The sequence below is a fragment of the Dunckerocampus dactyliophorus genome, chromosome 11, assembly GCF_027744805.1.
Source record: "Dunckerocampus dactyliophorus isolate RoL2022-P2 chromosome 11, RoL_Ddac_1.1, whole genome shotgun sequence".
Taxonomy (NCBI): domain Eukaryota; kingdom Metazoa; phylum Chordata; class Actinopteri; order Syngnathiformes; family Syngnathidae; genus Dunckerocampus; species Dunckerocampus dactyliophorus.
The window spans coordinates 2,283,715-2,304,088 of record NC_072829.1 but is presented as its reverse complement, the minus strand read 5'-3'; the positions used below and the strand labels follow the sequence as shown (position 1 = coordinate 2,304,088).

The window sequence follows — 20,374 nt, the reverse complement described above, 5'->3', positions numbered from 1 at the left end:
TGATACCTTCCTGTCTTTTACTGACACGACTGTCACTCTCAATGGAACATACGCTTTGTTTTCTAATGTACTTATTTATTAACGCACAATGTTGCTGTCACCTTTATTGTTACACATCCTTTTCTTCCTCCGTTAAAAATGGGCAACCTGGTGCACGTTCAAAACAGGAAGTGAGCAAACTGTCAGTAACTGCTGTGAAGTGGAGAAGATGTGGGATTAAATAAGATCTGCTTCTTCCTACTCCTTTTCGGACATGTTGAACTGTGCAAATATGACATGTTGTACTATGTTAAGAATGTTCCAAATAAACTAAACCATTAATCTGGTCGTCTTGTGTTTGAAACATGCCATTAAAAAGGATATTAGATGTATTTCTCTAAACACACTGTTCGATTGTTACCCTTCTTCTAATAGTGTCAGCGACAGATGAGCATTAGTACATAGATTGTGTGCTAGTATTGAAAGAGTCGTTCATCACTCGCGAATGTTACACTGAATCGGGGGTCACGCGTACTCGTCTCTGCCAACTCGTTCACTTACTAAATTAAATAAATTAAAAGAGGAAATCTGGCAACATGTCAGGGAGTGATTAAATGTGGGACAAGTCGGGGGAGGCGACGGAACTTTATGGGTGGGTGTGATGGGTGATTAGCATGAATTGAGGACCTGATTCACGCAGGTTTCCGTGCATATGCTCTGTGACAAGTGAGTCGAGTGAATCAAGTACCCGAGTCACAACTTGTTCCGCTTGTGCGAGTTTTCGCGCCTGCGCTCTGTGACGGGTGACTCGAGTGACACAAGTACCCAATTCACTTTACCGAGAGACACATAAACACTCGAGCCAGTAAAAGGAATCAAGATGACGTTTGTGTTCCGAGGCAGTGGTATTTTCCTCAGAGTGACAGTTCGCCTCAAGCCGTCCATCTTTGACTCATCTCATGTGACACCGCCTATTACGTCATCACGCAGTGAGCTCGCGTACCGAGAAGTTGAGGCAGAATGAAAGTAAGTTCTCTCTCCGTGTGTGAGCAGTCGCCAACGAGTCGAGCTCAGGTCAGTGACTTCAAGCTAAATTACTGAAAAAAGAAACCCGACTTTTGTTCCAATCGGTGACAATCAAGGTTCGCTTCCACGTTGAAGAGTTTGACACGTTGACTACTTGTTGTTGACAAAGGCGCTCATTCATGCTGTTAGCTGGCTCGTTGTGACGTCGGCGTCCTGACTTCATCTGTCAATGTACACATAAAGTTCTTTTTTGAATCTCCGCTTCACGGCATTTACTGTTAAATATAGCCCGGAAGAGTAATCTCATTAACATTACTACACACGTAACAAACCTGTAATGAATGTTAGTGTCTTTTTCATTCAATCGGTTTTGTTTAAAATTACATAAAAAGGAAGAACTCTCCACGTGACATATGCTTCTCAGCGGATGTCTTTCTGAAAAGAATCGCTAACTTGTATGCTTTTTCTTACATTACAGTCTTTTTACATATTTAACACGTGCTGTATTTGTGTAACATGTCAGAAGGCACAGCAAGTTTTCACATTAAACATCTTTTTGAAAGCTAATTCTATTTTTCCTGACTATCATTCCCCATGCTTGAGCAGCAGATGAATGAATGAATAAACTTCAGTAAGAAGTCCACACCCCCCACTGACCTGACCTGTAATATGATGACTTGAAACCCCATGCTGCCGTTCAGGGTCTGCGGCCGATGAAAGCAAGGCTTTCTTTCACGCTACAAGCTTCGAGTACAGTTTGCACAAGCAGCCAGTTGGGTGCCAAGTTGCTTCAAGCGCTAACCAGGTCGGGGCAGGTTTCAGACACGATTTTATTATGCAGTGTGCATTTTGTGAAGCCATCCTTTCTGTGCGCCGTGCACGTTGTAGCAGTGTGCATGCCAGGCCACAAGTTGTCAGTGTAACTCTGTAACAAACTACGCAAAGGTGTTGTTCATGGGCGTCAAAGCCGTTTTCACATCGCAGTTCTGGTTGCCCTCGCCGCCTGTAACAGTGAAGATATATTAGTGTATAACTGTCTCATGATATTATTACACATTTGTTTATTTACTTTGATGATTAATTTACATTGAAAACAGAAGTCCTCGGTAGTTGTGTTCATTACCTGTGTAGTATGTGAGTTAAAATAGCTACACAGCATTCTTATCTAGGTAAGTCTTATATAGGGTAAACATATTTACAATCCCACAGGAAATCATGTAAATAGAAACCATCTGTTCCAGGGTCAAACTGTGGGTATCATAAAACGCTTATTAAGTGTACAGGGAATGTTATAAGTTGTATTCTTAACAGACACACGTGTAAAGAGTAGTTAACCACCTTTGTGGACCGCAGAGACGAGCTGGATGATGCCTCATAGAGATGACTGCTGCACCACAGCACCAGAGAGCAACGCCGAGGGCGGGCAGCACCAGCCGCTCGTCCTGGAAAGAGTGGAGAAAGGAGCGCCTCAAAGCTGTCAGACCGTGGTGTCACGCCGACTGAAGAAGCACTGCTCGTGCTCTCCGCAGAAGGTCAAGGCCAAGATCCTGGGCTTTGTTCCCATCTTAAAATGGCTGCCACAGTACCAGCTGAGAGACTGGATCCTGGGCGACGTCATGTCTGGACTCATTGTGGGAATCTTATTGGTCCCCCAGTCCATCGCCTACTCCCTATTGGCTGGTCAGGACCCCATCTACGGGCTCTACACGTCCTTCTTCTCCTCCATCATCTACACCCTGCTAGGCACCTCCAGACACATCTCCGTGGGCATTTTTGGGGTGCTTTGCCTGCTTGTGGGTCAGGTGGTGGACAGGGAGCTGGCAGTGGCGGGATACCTCAGCGAGGGCCTGAGCAGTAACAACAGCGCCGCCCTCCTGGCAGCCCAAGGGAACAACAGCGCGGTGGTGGAGTGTGACAAGAGCTGCTACGCAATAGCTGTGGGGGCGACGGTCACGTTCACCGCAGGTGTCTATCAGGTACGAGCGCTTCTACACCTGCTGAGTCCACTTTACATCTTTGTCAACCATCACTTCCTGTTTACCTCTTATTCTCTCTCTCTCTCTCTCTCTCTCTCTCAGGTGCTGATGGGTATTTTCCAGGTGGGCTTCGTATCTGTCTACCTCTCCGACTCCCTCCTGAGCGGCTTTGCCACCGGAGCCTCCCTGACCATCCTCACCTCGCAGGTCAAGTACCTCCTAGGACTGAAGATCCGCAGGGCGCAGGGCTGGTTCACGCTGTTCAAGACCTGGTTCAGTGTGCTTGCCAGCCTGGGCCAGACCAACCTGTGTGACCTGCTGACCAGCCTGGTGTGTCTACTCGTGCTGGTACCCGCCAAGGAGCTCAACTACCGCTTCAAGGCCAAGTTGAAGGTAAAAACAAGTCCTTGTACAGGTTTGTCACTCCACAACTGATCTCAAACCGGGAACATTTGGATCTGGAAGCAACTGCTAGAAGGCTGAGGAATACATTTTGGGGGTTATGGTGACTTTTAACCGTTTGGTATGAATATGATGGCACAGCCCATCCATTGTGAGCGTCTTTTTCCATCAACCGGGAAGTACAAGTACCCAACACACAAACAGTAAAGATCTTAACTTACTGTTTCTTTTGTGTTTCCCAGGCTCCAATTCCCTTCGAGCTCTTTGTTGTCATCATCGCGACGCTGGCGTCTCATTTTGGCCACTTCAACACCGACTACGGTTCCGACGTGGCCGGGGAGATCCCCACGGGCTTCCTCCCGCCGCAGCTCCCCTCATGGTCCCTCATCCCCAACGTGGCGGTGGACGCCTTCTCCGTCGCGCTGGTGGGATTCGCCATCACGGTGTCGCTGTCCGAGATGTTCGCCAAGAAGCACGGCTACCGAGTGGATGCCAACCAGGAGATGTACGCCATCGGCTTCTGCAACATCCTGCCGTCGTTCTTCCGCTGCTTCACCACCAGCGCCGCCCTGACCAAAACGCTGGTCAAGGAGTCCACGGGTTGCCAGACGCAGGTGTCGGGGCTGGTCAGCGCCGTGGTCCTGCTGCTGGTGCTGCTGGTCATCGCACCGCTCTTCTTTTCCCTCCAGAAGTGAGTCACTTTATTGGACTCCTGTTCTTCTACATCCAAGACATGAGATTACAATTACAGAATTCCAGAAAAGTGCAGTTTTGCCGCCATAATTAGGACCCCTGATGAGAATGTGGGAGGCTTCCCCCCAACCTCCTGGCTCCTGGAGAAGAGAAGTGCCATAGATGCAGCACGGAAAGTCCCTACCTAAAAAAACGGCAGAATATTGATCACTTGGAAAAGTGGCATTTTATGGGAGCCTCATTATGGGCCCCGAAATATATACAATTTCGCAACAGGTCCGGGCCTAAAAAAAAAAAAAGGGTCGGAAATCGATCCCTTGGAAAAGTGATTTTTTTTTTCTTCTGCCATTTTTGGGTTCCACCAGGACCCCCAGTGAGGGTGTGGGAGGTTCCCCCAGCTTCCGGACCTCCCAGAAAAAAATTTGATTTTGAGACAGGTCCGAACCTGAAGAAACGGCTGAGTTAGCGACTTGAAAGGAAAAGTGCCGTTTCTGCCATTTTGGGGTCTTGCTGGGACCCCCAATGAGGGGAAAGGCGCCACAAAAACCTGAAAAAAAGACATTTTGCGACAGTCGTGTAGCTGTGTCACTCGCTCTAGGGACGTCCCGATCCACATTTTTTGGCTTCCGATCCAATCCGATTTTTTTTATAGTCTTGCCAATCCGATTTTTTTTTTTTTTTATAATAAGCTTTTATTCCAAACATGAATTTGTGGAATTGAATATGGTTATGAAAATAGCTCTTCAAAGCATTAAAAATAATGCAAACCAAGTATTTCTGAATTTACTTTTTTGTTACATGGCATGACCAACAATATTGTTTGGTTTTTGTAACAAACCTCTGTGAGTCAGGTCCCTAATCCAATAAAAGATCCAATAAAAGTCCATCCAATATTGGAAAAAATAGGCATGCAAAATACTTTTAGGCTAGAACTAATCATTTGACATGATTATAGATCAATTTGTTGTGTGAGTTAGAATATATAACTCTTCAATGCAATGGTCATTTATTGACAGTCCCTACTATAAACAACCAGCGGTTAGAGCAGCACTTCCCATGCAAGCGCCCTGCAAAATGACACAGAAGTCCAGGCACAGTGAGGGGGAACTACAGCTGTAGCTACGGAGCCGAATAGCCAATGTCCAACGTGAAACGTGAAACTAACTTCACCACGATACACCGCGGACATGTCTGTACGACGGTGTTGCCTTTTCTTCTTCTTGCGGGTGGCGGGAGTTGAGTGGCAACCGGCTTTGAGGCGCACCTACCGCTTTGGAGTGTGGCCCAGAGTTACGAATGTTATGCGGCAACCGAATCGGCCCGATGTTATCCGATCTTTAAAATACAGCGGATCGGCAAACCAAACAAGATGACTGGTCACTCACAGCTGGTTGGTATTCACGTACATGTCTGTAGTGCTTCCACACACACCAAAGTGGTCTCAGAAAGGCGATGAACAATTTCCATTCATGCTAGCAGTACGGTTGAAAGTTAGCGCCCTCTAGGTGACATACAGCAGCTTGAATTAGGTATAGCTACATAACATTCATTCATAAACCTCTCATTTGAATGTTTTCCTCTACTTTCTTCTTCTTTAGATGTGTGCTAGCCGTCATCATTGTGGTCAACCTCCGTGGCGCTCTACGAAAGTTTGCCGAAGTCCCGCGCATGTGGCGCGCCAACCGCGTGGACGCCTCCATCTGGCTCATCACCATGGCGACTTCAGCGCTGGTCAACACGGAGCTGGGTCTCCTGGTGGGGGTTCTCGTGTCCGCCTTTAGCGTCTTGGGCCGAACCCAGCAGGCGCAGGTGCTGGAGCTGGGCCGGACCCCCAGCCGGGACCACTACGAGGTCCTGGCCTCGTACCACGGCCTCCACACTCACCCGGGAGTGGCCGTCATTAGATACCCCGCCCCCATCTACTACGCCAACCAGACTTTGTTCAAGAAATCTTTGTACCGCCGCACGGGGCTCGACCCCGTGAAGGAGAAGACCCGCCGTGTCAAGTGTGAGAAGGAAGGAGTCCAGAACTCCACGAAGGAAGCGTCACGCAAAGAAGACGGCGAAGCCGCTGCCAACATAACTTTGATGCTGGACAAGAAATCGCAAAGCATTTTACGCGGCTTAGTGCTAGACTGCAGCGCCGTCTTGTTCCTCGACACCACCGGCGTCAACGCCCTGAAAGAAGTCCGCAAAGATTACGGCGAGCTAGGGGTCACGGTGGTCCTGGCTCAGTGCAACACCGCCGTCCTGGATGCTCTTCAACGAGGGGGGTACATCCCGGAAAAACAGGGCGGGGACGACGGATTGATATTCTTCACCATCGCCGACGCCGTCCATCACGTTGAGCACACGTCCAAGCCCAATGGCGTCTACGATGGTGGATGCTGAGATTCACTGACCATACGTTTACATGCAGTGTAAAAAAAAAAAAAAAGTTACTGAAAGTGCCTCCTTGGTGAACTCGTCACCATGTTTAACACTTATTTTAAGACAATCAAAAATATTTCTTGGCCAAAGTAAAAAATACTTTTGATGAAAAGTTACATTTGACATTAGTAATACAGTAATCCCTCGCCACTTTGCGCTTTGAATTTCGCGGCTTCACTCCAGCACGTTTGTTCAAAAATACAGTCATCCCTTGCAATGTCGTGGTTTTCCAGAAATGAATGAATGAATGAATGAATGATAGATGTTAGGTGGTAGACTGAAGACTATGTTCTATTATTAGTCCAAACATATGGAAATACAAGTGATATGTACTTGTATTATTTTGCTCACTAGGCGGCAGTAATGACACAAAACATTGAGATATTAGCTTACATGACATTACCTTAACACTGCGTGAAGTCAGCCACGGCATGTCCCACATCACAGAGTGAAAAGTGGAAGTAGTACATTTTTGGCTTCTTAAGGTTAGAAGAAATCAATTTGAGGCTAACTGGTTAGCTCTCTAGCTAGTGGCTGTCTCGATGCCATGCAGCATAAGAGCTGCAATGTGTTGTAAAGAATAAATAATAGGACTGTAAAGGTGACTATAGGGGTCTAATTTCATGTCTACAGGGCTCTAATAATGTTAAAAAGCGTATTTAGAAAGTCATAAACCGGTTAACCGCTATAAACAAGGGATGACTGTAAATTAATATTATGCTGTTTCCTGGTTGAATACAAAGTACGTATTAGTCAAAAAATATGCATATATAAGCAAAGTTTGCCCTTTTTTGCCCAAATGAAGAATTTTCCAGCATAAAAATGGGCTCAACGAAGTAAAACTAATGCATTGAGAAGATGCATTCAAAGACGTGGCGATGGTATGTAGTATTCTACACTGGTCACTAGGTGTCAGTAAATGTTACTGTGATGAGTGGGACACACTTGATGGGCGGAGCAATAGGCTTTTATTGCAGGTTTGCATGATCTCGCGACAGGCACAGGCTACTGTTGCAGCTGTGACACACGACAAGCTAAAAGTCAACGATGAACACCCCGACGTCACTTCCTGTCCACATTCTCAGCAACAGCACGATTCCTATTTATCTTATTTTCTCTTATTTTTGTATGTCTACTATAGTGGGTAACAGGAGTGTAAAAGTGACTATAGGGGTGTTATTTCGTGTCTAGAGGGCTCTAATGTTAAAAAAATTATTTTGGAAGGTCTTACACTGATTTTCTAGGCTCGAACTACGAAAATATGCCATTTAAAAATAAGGAATTCACTTATCACGCTCGAGTCTGGAACCAGTTAACCGCCATAAACGAGGGATTACTGTATTTCATCGGGAAGGCCAAGCGTTCCCAAACAATGGAAGAGGTGCTTTTCAAGCTCCTTGGCACAGTCGTTAGCCAAAGACTGGATTGCACTGTGTTTGAATCGTCCTTACTGATTTACCGATTATGACTCCGTGTAGCGTATTGGGTAGTTACTGACATTAGGACATGTTACGGTGGTAGTATTCCAAGGGCTGCTGCCACCTACTGGAAGAAAGCGAGATTGCAGGTTTTGTGACAGGCGTGTTACTGGGGTTAGTGTTTTGTTTACTTCAATATGTTATCACGTTTCATGCAGTAGTTCCAAAAAAAAAAATGCTGTTACGTGCTTAGAAGCAGAGGATTTGTAACGCTCCTTTGCTGTGTTTGCCGAGCTGAAACCGCATCGGTGCATCGCCCTCGGCAAACACAGAAGGAAGCACACAAAGGTCACACGTCCAGTAAAAGCAGAGGTTCTTTTTTTTTTTTTTAAAGCATCCGCCAATCTGTTGGTTTTATTGAATGTCAATGTTGACTTTATGGGGAGAATGTCCAACAGGAAGCTTCCATGTCAGTCATTAATCGTGGAAATATCATGAAAAGTAGCTGTTTATTTCATGACATGGTTCTAGGAGTGTGTGAAACTACCTCACTGTCCTCCAACATGCTGGGATTCTGTGTGTGCTTCGTCTATGCAACACGCCTACTGCAGATTTTATTCATGTCCGTCAAGATGGCTGAGGTGAAAGTGTCTTTAGCACATGCTCCTCACCACCTGTCACTAAAATTACTGGCCTACACTGCAAAAACTACATTTCAAGAAAGTAAAAAAAAACATTTTAAGCAACCATTTCTGAAAGATTTGCTGATTTCTGTCCAATGTGAAGGCTGCACAGCAAACTTTATAGAGCGTACCAAGATTTATTATATTAAATCTAGTCATAAAATCTGTGTAAATGATTAAACTTGATTCAAGAAAATATCAAACTTTTTGTGTAGTTTATAAATGTAAAAACTAGCTAATTTACATGCTAATCATGCCAAAAAAGAATTCTGATAGTGATTATGACAATAAATTAAGTGAATTTGAGATACAATCACACTTTTTTTCTTTTGAAATAAAAAAGTTCCGTCCATATAATTTGCTTCAGGTTTGTAGAAAAGCTCAGAGCGGTGAAGAAGTAACCAACATGCCGACAAGAAGAGATAGCATGTTGGCCCCACAATCAGGCAACCGGGGTTTAAATATATGCATGATAGGGTAATTGGAGACTTCAAATATTGTCCATACCTATGAATGCTTGTTTGCCTATAGGAAAATCTAAGAATAATACGCCTACATCTACAATTTGTAAAAACATTTTGCTTCAATCTAGCCTCATAAAAGCTAATTGTAGCTAAATTTGGCTTACTTCTTACCTTGTAATAAGAACATTTTAGGTAAATCTAGCTATATGATTAAGAACAACTTGCTTATTTTACCACTCATTACATTCTTAAAAGTCACTAGAAAAATGTTTTAGATATACGAATTCTAGCCAAGCAAATTCTGCTTACCCCTTTGGCAGATTTTTTTGCTTGAAATGAGAAAAGTTGTCTCGTTTTAATATAATTTGGGTTTCTTTCAAGTATAGCCGTTTCTGCAGTGTATGTCAGAGCAAGAACCCTGTTGTTTTTGATATTTTGAAGCCATACGTGATGCTGGATGTTTCAAAGGTAAAAAGCTGTGCGTGCCGTCCTCTACCTGGACAGGGCAAGAACCCTATTGATTTTCCAGTCGAGTCCAAGGGGTCGTTGGGGGTTATTGCGGGTTTTTGCACATTGGGGCAAATGTTGGTCACGCAGTTGGGCTGTGTCTCAAATGGAATACTTCCTTCAATAAGTATACTTAAGTGTATACTAGGGGTTTTTCCAGTATGGGCCACATAGTGAAAAATGAAAGGATGCAACATTGCCACTTTGATATTTACATGTAGCTTCACATATAACAACATGTAGATGTGAGGGCTGGGTATATATGCTGGGTGTGCATAAAGGAGGATAGTGGAGGGGAGGAGCAGAAGCCCCCGAAAGCACGAAAGAAGCGACATGTTCCCGTGTTGCCAACTTGCCGAATCTATCGCTAAATCTGGTGACATACCAAACCCTCTTTGCGACATATTTTCTCAAAAGCGACTAGCGACAAATCTAGCTACTTTTTCTGGCGTCGTACGTATTGTGTTGCTCCTGAGACGTCCACCCCGCCCCTGAAGCAGTCACAAGCCGTCCGTGCAGCCGTCAGCTACCGCTGCACACTGCATAGTGGAGATCCACGCATCCGCACCGGGATCTAAAATGTAAATGTTTCTTAATCTTCATGAAATGACTTGTCCCTCATTGGGACTCGGTCACTAACCAGTCAGTGTGTCAGAACGCGTGATGGAGGAACGACGTGTGACAAATAAACAAGTAGTCCCAACTACAAGATAAAAGGTGGAGGCTGGAGGTGAGTCTGGGCGCTAGCCAAGGTAAAATATTAACATTGTTTTATTTTGATGCCGTAATGGCCAATTTTAAATTAAACTAAAAAGTTTATTTGTAGTTCTAAACATAATTAAGGTGTTTTTACTCGCTTTTGTCTCTCCTACGAGGTTCTGCTTTCTAAAAAGATGCTGACATTTACAAAATTCCTCTTAAACGAGGCACTGTACTTCATATGTTGTGCTTTTGGTATGACAGTAGCTGAGGAAGGAAGAAGATTATATTTGACTTTTTCTATATTTATTTCAAAAAGAGAGTGCACTATTTGATTTTAGCAGCTATTTTTCTTTCAGGTTTTTTCAATTTTAATGAAACAACTTTGCACACATAGTTGACTTTGACTTTATCTTAACTCACTTTGTGGAAAAAATATCGGGGTATATATCGTATATCGACATTCAGCATAAATATATCGGGATCTGTGTTTTGGTCCATATCGCCCTGCTCTAGTAGATATGCTAAGAATTTAAATATATGTCAAGACAAAACTGCATCTCAGCTTTGTCACAAAGGTGAAAAAAACTAAAAACTGGTTAGCTCTCTAGCTAGTGGCTGTCTTGATGCCATGCAGCATAAGAGCTGCAATGTGTTGTAAAGAATAAATAATAGGACTGTAAAGGTGACTATAGGGGTCTAATTTCATGTCTACAGGGCTCTAATAATGTTAAAAAGCGTATTTAGAAAGTCATAAACCGGTTAACCGCTATAAACGAGGGATGACTGTAAATTAATATTATGCTGTTTCCTGGTTGAATACAAAGTACGTATTAGTCAAAAAATATGCATATATAAGCAAAGTTTGCCCTTTTTTGCCCAAATGAAGAATTTTCCAGCATAAAAATGGGCTCAACGAAGTAAAACTAATGCATTGAGAAGATGCATTCAAAGACGTGGCGATGGTATGTAGTATTCTACACTGGTCACTGCTCTAGTAGATATGCTAAGAATTTAAATATATGTCAAGACAAAACTGCATCTCAGCTTTGTCACATAGGTGAAAAAAACTATTATTAATATCAGCTTCGCTCTTTCCTTTTTTATTTTCGCTTTTTTGCTGTTGTGGGGTTTTTTTTTCCCCCTTTTGTGACTTTTTCTCCATCATGTTTTGACTTTATTCCCAGAATATTATGACTTTTTTCCCCCAGCTTAATTTGCAGGAAAAAATATTTTGTTTGTTTGTAAAAAATATATTTGAACCATAAATGTTTTTTCTTCAGCATTTCCACTCTATGCTACTAAAATGACTTTTCCTCACAATACCGTGAGTTTATTCTTGTAAAAAAAAATTCTCGTTACAATACAATTTTTTTGCTCTATATATTTTGACTTTATACATGGAAAATTGCAGCTGTTTTTCCATTTCTGCTGTTGTATTTTTTTACATTTCCCAACTAATTAAATTTTTCTCTTGTAAATTTTCTTGACACACAATTATGACTTTATTCCCTTCATATTTTGTCTTTATTCTCGTAACTTTTTCTGCAGTCTAATTTTGTAATTGTGTTTTTTTTCACATTATTACAACTTCCAAAAAAAAATACATTTTTCTTCAATATTTAAATTGTATTCTACTAAAATGACATTATTTTTTCTCATAATATTACAATGTTATTCTCATAAAGTTACGACTTTTTCTCGTTGGACTACACCTTTTTTTGTCCTAATATTTTGACTTTATTTTCGTAAAATTACTGCTGGGTTTTTTTTTTTGCCATTTTCATAATTTTTTGTGCGTTTTCTTGTCAAATTACATTTTTACAATGTGCCGCGGGCCGCAAATGGCCCCCATGCCGCACTTGGGACACTCCTGGTGTACTATCGGATAGTGCATTGCATTTGCCATACTTCTTAGTGTGAACGCACTTATGCACTCAAAATACTAAGTGTAAGTTGTAAGCGTGCAAGTGCACCAAGCGACACACAGCCCACGGCTTCTTCTCTTGAATGTGCTTTGCAGAGAGACTGAGCTTTAATGTCATAGCAACCAAATGCCTTAATAAAACACACCATGACGTGTGCGTTACTTCGTGCTCTAGTTCCTTTTTGTGGTGATGTTTACTAATGTGTACTTATTAACTTATGATGTGTGCGTTCAGGCACGAGTGTGAATGCACAGAGCACACGCTTCATTGGAATGTTTGCACTGCGTCAGGTGCGTGTGTGTGTGTGTGTGTGTGTGTACATGCAGCTTCTGTTCATTTTGTGTGTTGAAGTATGAAGCCAGCTCCGCCCTGCTCAAAGAAGTGAACAAGAGCTCAAAAAGCAAGAAGTCTTTGTCCCAACCCTAACCCTAAAATTCATTCAATATTAATGCAGAGATATATTATGGGCCTGCAGCAAAGCGCAGCAGCCCATACTACTATTCCACATTTATTCTTTCATTAAATTCTGTACTGAACGCAGGATGAGCAAAATACGACGACAGCAGCGATATGTTTTAACAAGGATACAAAAACGCTGGAGCCCAACGCTCCGGGACGAACAGGCACGGTCAGATGAGTGAAACACACGCAAGTCACTGAATCATTCCTTGTGTCCAACCTCGTAGGTCGATCATTCAAATTCCAACAAAATTTGAACTTTGAGGGTGTTTGAACAAGAGAGAAATGTGAGAAAATGTTAATGCCTGTCTGAGAAAAGTGTATCAAGTGTATGGTGAGGGCTTTCACAGCCTTAAAACATATATAATCATTGTTAAAAAATAAAGTTGGGTACTTTGCGGATTTCACTTATTGCGGGCTGTTTTGGGAACCTATCACCTGCGAAAACCGAGCGAACACTGTACATTGACTTACAAGCTCAACTCCTATTGTAATACATCAGTATAATGCCTGATCATTCTCTTGTGGCGTTCAGAGTTGGTAAAGGGTGTATGTTGAACACAGGAAGTGAACAAATGTATTAGCAATTGAAACGGACGGGGGGGTTGGATTAAATAAGCCTTGCTTCTTCCTACTCCTTTTTGGGCATGTGGAATTGTGAACTGTAATATGTGACGTATTCCATTTTAATGTGTATGCACGTATAATAAATAATAATAATCAAGCCAGAATGTCAAAATAGCTGGGAAAAAAAACAGCAGCAGAAATGGAAAAAACTGCTGTAAATTTAGGAGAATAGTACGTAATACAAAAGGAGAAAAAAAAGGCAGAATTTTCCAAGAATAAACGGTGTCATTTTAGTTGCGTAGAGTTGAAATATGAAAGAAAAAAAAAACATGATTTTTTTATAAGTTGTAAAATTACGAAAAACAAAACAATGAATAAAGTTGCATGAAAATGATAACGTTACCAGAATAAAGTCAAAATATGGGAATAAAGTCATAATAACGAGAAGCAAATTAACAAGAAGAAAGATGAGACAGTTGAGAAAAACAAATCAACAGCAGAAATGGAAAAAAAAACAGCTGCAATTTTACAAGAATAAAGTCAAAACATTAGGAAGACAAAGTCATAGTCTGAAGGAGAAAAATAGTCCGAATTTTCCAAGAATAAACTCGTAATATTAGGAGAAAAAAGCAGTGTCATTTTCGTTGCGTAGAGTTGAAATACTAAAGAAAAAAACATGATTTTTTGTATAAGTCATAATATTACCAAAAACACTGAATAAAGTTGAAATTTTTGGAAAATCAGGTTGCGTGAAAATGATAACGTTTCCAGAATAAAGTCAAAATATGGGAATAAAGTCACAACATGAAGAAAATTAACAAGAAAGGTGAAACAGGTGGAGAAAACAAATCAACAGCAGAAATGGGGAAAAAAAAACGCTGTAATTTTACAAGAATAAAGTGCAAAAATAAAAGAAAAAATGGGTATTCTAATGAGAAAAAGTCACAATTTTACAAGAATGAACTTGAAAAATTATGTCATTTTAGTATCGTAGAGACGAAATATTAAAGAAAAAAGACGTTCTTTTTTAAAGTCGTAATATGAGAGACAAACAAAACAATGGATAAAGTTGTCATTTTGGGGAAATTACGTTTAAATTATAATGTGACGAGAACAAAGTCTAAATATTATGGGAACAAAGAAAAGAACATTTACAGGAAGAAAGATGAAATAGTTGAGGACAAAAACAACAGCAGGAATGGAAAACAACAGCTGTCAAAATATCCAGAGAATTTTCCAAGAATAAACTCATAATATTATGAGGAAAAATAGTCACATTAGTGTTGAACTATTAAAGAAAATATGTTATTTTTTTTAATCCATAATTTGAGTAACAAACCAAACTAAAAATTTTAATTTTTGTAAAATAATGTTGGGAAAAAAGTTATAATGTCGATAATATTGTGGTAATATGATGAAAATAAAATTTACAAAGATTATTTAAGAAGAAAGTTTTTTTCTTGAACTATATATAACTTCTTAACATATCTCCAAGTGGCAAAGTTGCATCCTTTCATTTTTCACTTTGTGCCGCTCGCTGGAACAATGTTTGGACAGCCCTGGTTGAGAGCAATTAGAGGGGGGGTGCAAAGATGTTTCATCAGGGTAGTCCCACTCCAAGTGAGAGTGTTGTACTTACTATGAGTACTCCGCCGTAGAGTGGACATCACAGCAGGAGTTAGGTAAAGTTGCTGCACAGGTTCTTCCTGCTTACCTTGGCTGATATCTGGAGAAAGTCAAACAAGTAAAGCATTCTATTATGCTGGTAAAACTGTGCAGCAGCACCCAGCAGCCGGCATTCATTTAAAAAAAAAAAGATATATACTCAACCGGTAGAGGTGTGTACACATTTGTTTGGCATACCTTGGCAATGAGATACTTAACTTATACTCCAAGTTTACTCAAAGACGACACACATTCCAAAGGAAGAACGACACAAGAACCTGAGGTCAAATGCTTGAGTTTTGGAATGTAACCAGTATTTTGGGGAAAAATGTGCCTTCTAAGGTCACAAGAACATGGGAATTTGAACCATTTGACGTCCCCAATTGTAGCATCAGAGGATTAACTCCTTGCGTATGTTATACCTTTGCTCTCTGGCAAAACTACTTCTCTCAGGGATGACGTCCCATGCAGCAGACTTCGCTAGTGCCGGTCAAAGTCATGAAAAACAACCATTTCCAAACCAGGACATTTTCATCACTTTCTGAATAAAAAAAACAAAAAACGCCAGTCAACTAATCCTAAACATCTATGTAGTAAGCAAAACAGAAACAAGAAGTTAGCTGATGCTCGACAGATAAGAGATTAAAGGGCCACTGACATGATTGATCAACTTTGCTTAAATGTGTTCTATATTGTTTGTAATTACGTTCTACATTGTTCCTTCTATGAAAGCCAAAAATAACATTTATTGTTCATGGCGGGAGCCATGACGAACTCCAGCCGCAGAAAAGGGGCATTTCCCAAGTGGCATCAGCGCAGTCGACCCCTCAGCGAAAGCAGTGTAAACAAAGGTTCTAGACATAGCTGGTTGACTTTGTTTGGTTTATTTTTCATCAAAATAGTAGTGATGTCAAACATTGTGTTGCCACTGGCTGTTCACAGTGTCCGAGTGATACTGTTAGTTTGTTTTATTTTCCAGAAGACGAAGGTTTAGATTATGAACTGAAACTGAAAGAATAAAACAAGTAATTGCCACCTACACCATTCAAATAAACTAGTCATGTATTGTACAGTATCTATTTTTTGTTTGTTTCAGTGATTTCATGAAACGTACACACAGTTGGACGCACAAATCACGCTGTTATCCAGCTTTGTAGTATTACTTACCCCACATCTTTCATGTTTGTTGGCTTGGTTCAGCCGGATAACAAAAAAAGACATATTTGCTTTGTATTTCAGGCCTCAGGAAAAACCCTGTCATCACTGACACATTATACTGATTGCATTCTTTGTAAAGTAAATAACTTAATCGACATTTCCTGGTAAGAATAACGTTTATAATGAAAAAAATAATATTTACTCACACTGAGAGGTTCGAAAAGCTCGTTCTTCCAATCAACCAATGAAACGCAACCGAGTGAATCAGACCTCTGAGACGTGAGCACAGTGCACCTCTGTAAAAGTTCCCCCTTAGAAATGTTTCCACAGTTGGCTTCCGTCTTGTTTCAGCGTTAAATCCTCACAATAAACCACTTGAGGCGGAAACATTGGCACATTAACTTTTCTAATTACACACATTAAGAGGTTGCTTTAACTTTGACAGTTTTTACAAGTTTTAAAAAGCCCGCTCTCCCAATAAACCAACGAAGCACAGCGAAGTGAGTCGGACGACTTAGACGTGAACACAGTCCCCCAGTGAAAATGTTTCCCTGCCTTTGGTTCAAGGAAAAGCCTCACAATAAACATAATAAACGAATAATATCGACCGATTGAGGTTGAAAATTGTCGTACAACTGATAAATGTTGAAGTTAGTTAAAACATGACTAATTAATGTTATGTCCACCAACAGAGGGCAGCATTGTCTTGTAAGAGAACATCAAATCAGTCCTTGTGACAATAAATGGTGTTTTCAGTATTTAACACTTAAATTAAATTAAATAATACATTCATGGAGGACAGTCGAGTAGTGAAAATGTGTACCGATTCCGCATTCTAATCACTTTTCACTTCCTTTAGATGGAAGTTGTTCCAATACTTCTGTGAATGTAGTGTACATCGAATGTGCCAGCCACAATAACAACACTGACAGCAGTATGTACATTATGTGCTTGTGCAAAGAACAGCGGCAACAAACGTGCGCGAAGGGGACGAGAAGCGACGGCAGCTTCCATTCATGTTGTCAAGAGGCTGATTCACTTTGCACTTGATCACCACCATGCACTCCTGCGCGGAGCAACAAGCAGTGTGCATTTATTTGTGTGCTTGTGGCTGACAGCGAGCACAATCCACTTGTTTATGTGCAGTGGATGATGAGGGAAGCCATCTGCTGTCAATGTCAATGCCACTTACTCCCAGAGCTCCCTTTCGGCGCCAGCAGTACATCAACACACTAAAACATTACGGCATGGGAAGGAATGCATGCACCTCAATTCATTAATTATTAGCGGCTCAGTCTCTTTTTACGAATGAAAAATAAATTTGATTAACGGCAAGCGTGGACATGGGGATGTAGCTCAGTGGTAGAGCGTGTGCTTTGCATGTACGAGGTCCTGGGTTCAAGTTCCAGCATCTCCACGGCCATTAAGTGATCACAGGTTCAACTTTCACAGCAAGACATCAGTTTATGAAAGTAAAGCATAATCAGTAAACTTAAGTTAATAATAGATCCTCTATTTGAGACCAAAGTGCTCTTTTTAAGGATCTATGACACCTAAGGCAAAAACACTTGTCAAAGATCCTTTATGTGACAGGTGTTCTGCTGTTTTGAAGGACCTACTGCAAAAACGCTTGTTAAAGATCCTCTACGTGACAGACCGACTGCAAAAATGCTACTCTTGCCCTGCTGTTTTTAAGGGCCGACTTCAAAGACACTAGCCAAGGCCAACTTGCCAATCAAAGATCCTCTATGTGATCGACCTCAGAGACCTACTGCTAGTCAAAGATCCTCTATACGACAGGAGCGCTTTGCTGTTTTCAACGACAAACTGCAAAAACACTAGTCAAAGATCCTCTGCATGACAGGCCTACTGCAAAAAGGCTAGACAAAGATTCTCTATATGATATACCGACTGGAAAAAGGTTAGTCAAAGAGATCCCCGCTCTGCTGTTCTTACGGATGTACTGCAAAGGCGCTAGTCAAAGATCCTCTATCTTACAGACATACTGCAAAAATGCTTGTCAAAGATCCTCTATATTACATACCCACTGCAAAAAAGCTAGTCAAAGATCCTCTATGTGACAGACCCACTGCAAAAGCGCTAGTCAAAGAGCCTCTGTATCTGAAAGGTGAGCTCTGCTGTTTTTAAGGACCTACTGTAATCATGGTAGTCAAAGATCCTCTATATGACAGACGTACTGCAAAAACGCCAGTCAAAGATCCTCTATATGACAAACTTACTGTAAAAACAGTCAAAGATCTTCTACATGATAGGAGCACTCTGCTGTTTGTAAAGACCCACAAAAGACACGCGTCAAAGATCGTGTATATGACAGGAGCACTCTGCTCGTCATATAAATCTCCTGCAAAGCGGTAGTGGCTCCCAAGTTTTGCACTGATGTTGCATGACGTCATGATGACTTTGGAAAGGAGAAGTGATGTTGCGGTGTGTATCCAGGGCTGTGTCACCACGGCAACCGCATCATCAACACTGTCCTCCTGTCTTGTCGTCCCCGTCTTCAAGTTTCTAGGCAGGAGAGTGAAACGTGATGTTATGACGTCGTTGGAACGCCGCAGGGACATAAATCCCAAACGTGCAGGAGGACACGTACGCTGGTGATGTATTGCTGCGGTACGGTGAGAGAAGAAAGGGAATGAAAAGTTTCCTCAGCCGAGAGATGAGAACATGTTGGAGAAGAACGAGGACACCTTCACTGACTGCAAGCTTGTCTGGAAATAATCACATGACACGTCACACACGCACGCGCTGTCCAACGCGCTCTTGCTAGCGTCCATCAGAACAGTCCAACATGTCATCCTTGGATTTCTTGTCAAGTCAGCGTGACCACGAGGCGGCCATCTGTCAAGACTGCGACATGACAATTACCCCAAACGCCATCAAGGCGCCGTTTGTCATCAACGTCACACTGGCGCACCGTTATTGGTCCTGGCAGGACGGATGCTGGCGGAAACGTCCATTACTCGCCTTCCACTCGTCGAAGATGAAGGATTAAGCAAGTCAAAATGTTCGGAACATCTCTCAGTGTGATGTGCTAGAGTTTTACAAACACTCACATACATCAACACCTCCACCACTCTATGTTCATCCAACACTCTACACACCTGCTGCAATAAAAGTAGGCAAAGATCCTTTATATGACAGACCTCCTGCAAAAACACTAGTCAAAGATCCTCTATATGACAGACCTCCTGCAGAAACACTAGTCAAAGATCCTCTATATGACAGACCTACTGCCAAAATGCGAGTCAAATATCCTATGAGAGGAGGCGCTATGCTGTTTTTCAGGGCCTACTACTGCAAAAATGCTAATCAAAGATCCTCTATGTGACAGACTTTACAGCAAAAACACTAGCCAAAGATCCTGTATATGACAGACCTACTGCACAAACACTAGTCATAGATCTTCTATATGACAGAACTACTGCAAAAAACGCTAGTCAAAGATCCTCTATGTGACAGGAACATTCTGCTGTTTGTAAGCATCCACTGGAAAAAAGTCAAAAGATTCACTATGTGACAGACCTACAGCAAAAAGGCAAGTCAAAGATCCTCTATAGGACAGACGTACTCCACAAATGCTAGTCAAAGGTCCTCTATATAACAAACGTACTGCAAAAACGCGAGTCAAATATCTTCCGACAGGAGAGGCTTTGCTGATTTTAAAGGCCTAAATGCTAATCAAAGATCCTCTATACAACAGACTTACAGCAAAAACGCTAGTTAAAGATCCTTTATATGACACACCTACTGCAAAAGTGTAAGTCAAAGATCCTCGGGGGAAATGTCAGCGTCCCTCGCTGAGTCTTATTCAAGACAGTCCGCACCACTCACACCTTAAATGTCAGCCGTGGCGGCCGAGGGACAAAGGCGAGCTCTGCTTTTCTTTTTTTTTTTTTTAATTCCTTCCTCCTCCTCCTCCTCCTCCTCGCTTCATAGCGATTACAGATGGAGAAAATCCCCGGACGACGAGGCACAAATGAAAGGCTTTCACCGGGATGACGGAATAATGACCAGTGTCCGTCTTTCCATTTGCACATGAAAGACCAAAACTCTCATTTTAGCTGGCATGTGCACGACCCACCATTATTGCAAAAAAGATGAAATATTCTCCATAACAATGTTGAGCTGCTTTTATACTCCCTCACCATCATTCCTGTCTTATTTATGCTGTCCATCACAGTTCCATCATACCGTCACAAGTCGTCTCATCGCAGCATCATCACGACGTCACAGAAACAAGAATAATAAATCATCTTTACTCATAAACAACACGCATCCAAACACAAGCAACAAGATCCT

General features: G+C 41.8%; 1 protein-coding gene, 1 long non-coding RNA gene and 1 other non-coding gene across 4 annotated transcripts; 2 read left to right on the top strand and 1 right to left on the bottom strand.

The window, feature by feature from the left end:
- The first annotated feature begins 957 nt into the window (after positions 1–957).
- slc26a2 (solute carrier family 26 member 2) lies at positions 958–15,139 on the top strand. Of its 2 annotated transcripts, XR_008572819.1 has the most exons (6): positions 958–1,053; positions 2,359–2,981; positions 3,084–3,374; positions 3,626–4,074; positions 5,675–10,855; positions 11,338–15,139. XR_008572819.1 is itself a non-coding variant. In XM_054791454.1 (5 exons), the coding sequence occupies exons 2-5, from the start codon at positions 2,370–2,372 to the stop codon at positions 6,465–6,467; spliced, it is 2,145 nt and encodes a 714-aa protein (XP_054647429.1). In that variant the 5' UTR covers positions 958–1,053; positions 2,359–2,369; the 3' UTR covers positions 6,468–15,139. The 2 variants fall into 2 exon arrangements, 1 of the variants encoding a protein (XP_054647429.1); XM_054791454.1 differs by having other exon boundaries at positions 5,675–15,139.
- On the bottom strand, positions 2,049–16,333 carry LOC129189609 (uncharacterized). The gene is made up of 3 exons (XR_008572826.1): positions 16,261–16,333; positions 14,871–14,957; positions 2,049–4,260 (listed from the first exon to the last, which is right to left on the bottom strand). It is a non-coding gene; the product is annotated as an uncharacterized LOC129189609 (long non-coding RNA).
- Positions 16,334–17,399: 1,066 nt separating this feature from the next.
- Positions 17,400–17,471, top strand: trnaa-ugc (transfer RNA alanine (anticodon UGC)). The gene has a single exon. It is a non-coding gene; the product is annotated as a tRNA-Ala (tRNA).
- Positions 17,472–20,374: the final 2,903 nt, after the last annotated feature.

What these genes read in the sequence shown, in the direction of transcription:
- slc26a2 (XM_054791454.1), top strand. Translation starts at nt 2,370, where the DNA reads ATGATGCCTCATAGAGATGACTGCTGCACCACAGCACCAGAGAGCAAC. An exon ending in TCACCGCAGGTGTCTATCAG is followed by an intron (nt 2,982 to 3,083) that starts GTACGAGCGCTT and finishes TCTCTCTCTCAG; the next exon opens with GTGCTGATGGGTATTTTCCA. An exon ending in CTCTTCTTTTCCCTCCAGAA is followed by an intron (nt 4,075 to 5,674) that starts GTGAGTCACTTT and finishes CTTCTTCTTTAG; the next exon opens with ATGTGTGCTAGCCGTCATCA.